General features: G+C 36.2%; 1 protein-coding gene across 1 annotated transcript; it reads left to right on the top strand.

The window, feature by feature from the left end:
* Nucleotides 1-2,806: 2,806 nt before the first annotated feature.
* LOC112617433 (pantothenate kinase 3-like) lies at nt 2,807-6,871 on the top strand (the record flags this gene model as incomplete). Its single annotated transcript, XM_025374204.1, has 3 exons — nt 2,807-2,930; nt 5,256-5,381; nt 6,463-6,871. Coding segments are annotated over 3 exons (301 nt in total), but the record flags the coding sequence as incomplete, so codon positions are not given.
* Nucleotides 6,872-6,878: the final 7 nt, after the last annotated feature.

The raw sequence follows: 6,878 nt of genomic DNA, 5'->3' as shown, positions 1-6,878 counted from the left end.
GGGCGCGGTGGCTCAAGCCTGTAATCCCAGCACTTTGGGAGGCCGAGGCGGGTGGATCACGAGGTCAGGAGATCGAGACCATCCTGGCTAACATGGTGAAACCCCGTCTCTACTAAAAATACAAAAAACTAGCCAGGCGTGGTGGCGGGCGCCTGTAGTCCCAGCTACTCGGAGGCTGAGGCGGGAGAATGGCGTGAACCCGGGAGGCGGAGCTTGCAGTGAGCCGAGATCGCGCCACTGCACTCCAGCCTGGGCGACACAGCGAGACTCCGTCTCAAAAAAAAAAAAAAAAAAGAAGTCTACCCTGAGTGCACCTTGTAGGAAACTTTTTTAATTTTTGAGTGTCCTTCCAGTGTTTCTTGATGCACATACCAATACATATTCTTACTTTTCTCCCCATATACAAAAGGTAATTTACCATTATATGGCATAGTATATATACTCTAAAGTATCCATATAGCCTAGAAATCTTTACATGTTGTCCTTATGTTATACATGTGTAGGATAAATTCCCAAAAGTTGGATTGCAAATGCATTTTTGAGATACTGTTAACTATGCAAAGGAGCGGTACTGTTTTTCACTCTCACTAGCAGTAAATGAAAGTGCCTGTTTCACCAGTAGAGTGCTGACTTTTGCATTTCTCCATCTGGTGGAGAAATGGTATCTTAATGTTATTTTATTTCATTTTATTTTATCTTATTTTAGGCAGAGTTTCACTCTTGTCACCCAGGCTGGAGTGCAATGGCACCATCTTGGCACACTGCAACCTCTGCCTCCCAGGTTCAAGTGATTCTCCTGCCTCAGCCTCCCGAAGTAGCTGGGATTACAGGCGCCCGCCCCCACGCCCAGCTAATTTTTTTGTATTTTTAGTTGAGACGGGGTTTCACCATGTTGGCCAGGCTGGTCTTGAACTCCTGACCTCAGGTGATCCACCCGCCTCGGCCTTCCAAAGTGCTGGGATTACAGGCCTGAGCCACTGTGCCTGGCCCTTAATGTACTTTTAATTTACATTTCTCCTACCAACACTGGGGTTAAGAGCCTTGCATATTTTATTTTCTGTGAGTTGTTGTTCATGTTCTACTTTTCTGCTCGATTGTTATACAGTTGAATTTATCAGTCTTTTCTTTTATGGCTTCTGGATATTGATTCATAGTAAGTAAGTCTTCTACATTCCAAATACATAAAGGAATAAACCCTTGTTTTCTTCTAATATGTTAATGGTGGTATTTTTATACTTAAATCTTTGATTTACTTACAGTTTATCTTAGGGTATTTTGTAAGTTACAGATCATGCTTTCATATTTCAGGGTTTTTTTTTTTTTTTTCCAGAAGGCCCTAGTGTCTAATAATCCATCTTTATTTCACTGATTTGAGATGGCTTTTTTTACATATGCTGGCTTTTCATTCTGTTGATGTACCAGCATTATACTTTCAGCTTTATAGAGGCATAAAAAGTATGTTTTAATCTCTAGAAGGGCTAGTTTCACTTCTTTGCTTGATATTCTGTATGACCTTGGCAAGCATTTTCTCTGTTACAAAAAGTTTTTTTGGAATCTCAGTAAGTTTATATATTAACTTGGACAGATGATATCTTTATAGTAAGTCTTGCTGTTGAAGAACTTAGTTTATCTGTTTAAGGCTACTTTTGTGCCTTTCACACATTTAAAAAGGCCTCTCCAAATATGTCCATACATAGCTTTTTAAGTTGATTCCTAAATATTTTAAATTTACTGTTCTGTTATTTATCAGTCTTGTCTCTCATTATGCTTCCTAACCATTGTTGCTTGTGCGCCCCAAATTCTTTGTCAGGGAATCCAGTGTCCTTTGATAGTGGACTTTGTCTCACTCTTCAATAATATATCTTGCCTCTCCCTCACATAGACGCTTCACTCTGACCAAATATCTTGTGATTTCATAGATGTTTTCATTTCTCATTTCTGTGTGCCTTTAACCTTTAGTTGCCTCTGCCTAAGATTTTCCTTCTCTTTTTCTCTGGCTTTTTCTGGTCCCTTTGCTTTGAAAAGCCCTGCCTCATACCTTCTTAACTTTTTTCTCTTACCACTTAATAAAAGATACTTTTTTCTTTGTATTTCCGAGGTTAGCCTTTGTTTGTTGTTTTTCCTGTTACTGTTAGCGCTTCTCTTGCTGTCTTTTGTATCTAGGCCTGCATTGTCCATTATGGTAGCCTCTAGTCACATCAGGCACTTGGCATTTGAGTGCCACATGTTGAAATGATGATATTTGGATATATTGGCTTAAATGAAATGTACAATTAAAATTAATTTCACGTTTATTTTTACCTTTTTAATGTGGCTAATAGAACATATATGAAATTATATATTACTCGTATTTTATTTCTATTGGACAGTGCTGCACTAGACTAATTCTCTGTTTGAGGGACTATCTGTGTCTCCAGCACAAAGCTTGGTATGTCATAAATGTTTCTTGTGACTGAATGAAAAAGAATTTGAAGTTAAAGCTGAGATACTTTTGGAAACATTTTGTAATTTTGACTTTGTTAATTTGTTTTGAATCAGGTTTAAAAATGAAGATATTTTGGTAATCTTTGCTTTCTTACAATAACTATGCTTTTTTTTGAGATGTCATTTTAACCTTAATTCTTTGAAAGGTATTACTTTACTCTTGCATAGATTTCTTTGTTAGGTTGTTTTGATCTTATCCCTATGTGTTTCTACTTTTTGGTCCTAATTTTATAAAAAATATCCAAGTTATAGATATATCTGTTAATATGTAAAATGTTGCTTGTTTTCAGCAGATTTGACTTTATTTTTCATTTTTCTGCAGTTTTGGGAATATGATTTATAAGGAGAAGCGAGAATCTGTTAGTAAAGAAGATCTGGCAAGAGCTACTTTAGTTACTATCACCAATAACATTGGTTCTGTGGCACGAATGTGTGCTGTTAATGAGGTAAAAAAAAAAAAAAAAAAAACTGCAAAACTCAAATTATCAAAAATGTGAATTGGAGTCCTATATACACCTAGCAGGGCTTCTTCACTTTCCCTAAGGAGGCCTCTGGGATTGAGATGTAGCCCATTAAACACCAAGACTCATTAGGTATATATGTTATGTACCCAATTGCTATATTACCTTTAAAGAAAGTAGCAGATAATTCAAATTGAAATAGGAGAAATTTATTCAGAATTTTTTTTCAGAAAAACACAACCTAAATCCCTTGAGGATGTAAAAGAAAATCCTAAGCATAAGATATTTTGAGGTAACTATTTTGTGAAAGCATTTAGTCTTACTGTTGCATTTGGAAGGCAGCTATGCTCACCACTATACCACCAGTGCTTAATGTTGCATTTGATTAGTGAAATTCTTGGAAGTTTTCTTACTGCCCTCGGCTTCTTTACAGTGCTGCCTTGTTGCATATGGATCAAGCAGCATTGTACAGGGCTATGAAGGCATTGAGACCTGTTCTTCGTGATATTTGAGTGGTGTTTATTGTTCCAAAAAAAATGTGAAAAGCATATACTGTTAGATTGACCATATAGTTGGGATTCTTTGTTTGGAAGAGAATATATATATTTAATTCTAGCTTCCTTATATAATAATAGATATATTTGCCCATTTAATTTTTATAAATATCAAATACTTTAAATGGATTGGGAAATATGCTTTTTGAAGGAACCCTTCATTTGTTCATTCATTCATTCATTTATTCATTGAGTAAATATTTATTGATTACCAGATGCCGGACATTGTTCTGGGTATTTGGAATATATTAACGAAGAAAACAAAGATCTGGCTTTGTGGAGCTTGCATTCATTCTAGTGACATATTAAGTAAATTGTTTAGTGTGTATTAGGTGATGAATGCTATTTTTTAAAAAAGAGACCATCAAACAGGATAAAGAGGATTGGGAATAGGGCAGAGAGTGGTAGAGGACAAATTGCCAAGTAATTGAGTGGTTAAAGGAAAGCTTTCTTGAAAATGTGATTCTTAGGCAGAGATTTGAAGGAGGTGAGGGGGAAACTGTACACGTAGACATTTTGGGGAGAAAGCTTCCAGCAGAGAGAACAACTATGCAAATCCTCTGAATTATTCTATATTTAAATCCAGAACTTGATCTCATCAGTTTTTTAATAACTTAAGAAACTTAAGTGTTAGTTGGTTGATGGAGTTACTAGTAGGCCATGTTGGGAGCTGACAACAATTTGAAACCTTTATTCTTAGCCCTTTATGTCTAAATTTCCACTGACCAATTGAGTTAACAATGATTTAGGCCATGGTTTATAGTATCCCAACTTATGTACAAAGATTTCTACTCAAAAGTCAGTATATTGTGAGAGTCGAAATAAGTTTTCTGGTGATTCAAACACCAGTTCCCCTAAGATTTCCTAATAGAGATATCTAAGAAACCAAATTAGTGTGGAATCTTTGCAGAGAGAGAATGATTTGATTAATCAGGCAGGGGATGGAGAAAGAATGCAAGAATCCTAGAGGAATGCACGTGCCAGTGCCCCAGTCAGTATTACTCTCCAATTCTATAGAATCCACAGTTGCATGTCATTGTTCAACATGTATTGCAATATATGGGCCAAGTTTGCTACTTATTCTAAATGCATTTTATAGTACTTACCATGTTTTGATTTTTTTTTTAAATCACATCAATAATGTGCAATATATGGGCCAAATTTGCTACTTATCATAAATGCATTTCATAGTACTTACCATGTTTTGATTTTTTTTTTTTTTTAAATCACATCAATAATATGTCTCCAAATGACTTTGTAAGGGGGCTATTTATTGTCCATTTTCAAAAACAAGTCTTACCTGAAATCATCTGCTAGGAGTCTTTCTAGAACCTTTTTTTAAAAGTAGACTTTATTTTTTAGATCAGTGTTAGTTTCACGTAAAATTAGGTGGAAAGCTCAGTGAGTTCCCATATACCACCTTCCATATATATACACACAGCCCTCCATCCTCAACATCCCACAGTAGAGTGATCATGTGTTACAGTCAATCACCCTGTGCACACATCATCATCACCCAAAGTCCATAGTTTAGGGTTCTCTCTTGGTATTATACGTTTTGTGGATTTTGGATGATGTGTGCAGAACTAATTTTTAAATACTCAGGATTATAGAGCTATATGCCAGGAATGTAGTAGGTATTATACTGATAAAGGGTAGTTGTTGTTTACATCTTTAAATAAATATTTTGAAACCTTTTATATTGTAAAATGTGTTAATTATTTTTACAAGTTTTTTCTTTGTTCTTTTGTTTTAGAAAATAAACAGAGTTGTCTTTGTTGGAAACTTTTTACGTGTCAATACCCTCTCAATGAAACTTCTGGCGTATGCACTGGATTATTGGTCAAAAGGTCAACTAAAAGCATTGTTTCTAGAACATGAGGTATGGTAGGAAAATGTTTTTTGTGAATTTTAATAGCATGTTTTTTAAGAGACAGGGTCTTGCTCTGTCACTTAGGCTTGAGTTCAGTGGCACGATGATGGCTTACTGCAGCCTCTTCCTCCTAGGCTCAGCAATCCTCCCACCTCAGCCTCCCAAGTAGCTGGGACCACAGGCATGCACCAGTATGCCCAGCTAATTTATTTTTATTAATATTTTTTGTAGAGACAGAATCTGTCTTTGTTGCCCAGGCTGGTCTGGAACTCCTGGCCTCAAGCAATCCTTTGGAGGTGTGAGCCACCGTGCCCAGCCTTAGGTAGAATATTGGTTCCTTCACTTCAGTTTCAGTTGTGGGGAAGAGAATTATAATAACCTGCTAAGCACCCCCAAATTTTTTAGTATTCATTTACTACATGCAGTTAAATTCTGATCTGAGCAATTATCAGTCCACATAATGTTTTGGATTAACTTAACTTGGATCATTTTGTGATCAAAGTCAAATGGCTGTATCATTACAAATTAGTAACACAGATTCAAATTATTCTGCTCTTAAAAGCTTCCCTGTCTCATTGTCACTGCTCACACAATACAAATCAGAATGGTGTGCCCTTGTGCAGTTCCACATGGCGTGCCGTGTGAGTGTCAGGCACAGCCAGAGGAAGTTAGTTTGTTTATTAAGTAAAGGGGAGAGGGTGCAGAATTGCTATTACAGTCCTGGAAGCTTTAGTGTCTAAAGGCCACACTTTTAGAATACATATTTCAGTGTGAGCCTATAGTCCCAGCTAAAGAGGCTGAGATGGGAGGACCACTTGAACCCAGGAATTCAAGGCCAGCCTGTGCAAAATAGTGAGACCATGTCTCTAAAAATAATAATAATAAATAAAAATACATATTTCAAAGCTGTGTAGATATCAAGAATACAGATTCAGAAGATTTTTTTATAATAGCTAACAACGCAGAAATTGGTAGGTTTCCAAATATTGTTAAACAGATAGATTGTGCATCGTTGTGTGTTCTCAAGTGGTTAATATTATATGCTAATTTAAAAGCTGCACTACATAACAGTTATTTTTAAATTATACAGGGATACTTTGGAGCAGTTGGTGCACTTCTTGGGCTGCCAAATTTCAGCTAAAGCATCAGGTCTCTCTCTCTGCTAATAAATGTCGTCCAAGAGGAACTAAAACCAGAGGCATTATTACTGCATTGTTTGTCACTGGGAACCAAAGGATAGAAGAGTAGCATAAGCTGCTGAATGTTGCCATATTAAAGGAGAGAACTTGGTAACGTGAAGTATTTCTCATTGAAATGCTTTCCCTTTTGTATATAGCCAGTGTTAAATCCTTAAATGCAATACAGCCTCTGATTATTGAGCTTCCTCTTAAAAAGATTTTTAAATTTTATGTAGCCAACATTGCAGTACTGTATGCTCAAACACAAATCTTAAAGTCTTGGAAATGTTTAGCTTATGAAAATAATCGACTCTGAATATTTGTTACA

The sequence above is a fragment of the Theropithecus gelada genome, unplaced genomic scaffold, assembly GCF_003255815.1.
Source record: "Theropithecus gelada isolate Dixy unplaced genomic scaffold, Tgel_1.0 HiC_scaffold_1637, whole genome shotgun sequence".
In the NCBI taxonomy this organism is placed as follows: Eukaryota; Metazoa; Chordata; class Mammalia; order Primates; family Cercopithecidae; genus Theropithecus; species Theropithecus gelada.
The sequence above is the reverse complement of the archived record's forward strand: the minus strand, read 5'-3'. Positions and strand labels throughout refer to the sequence as shown.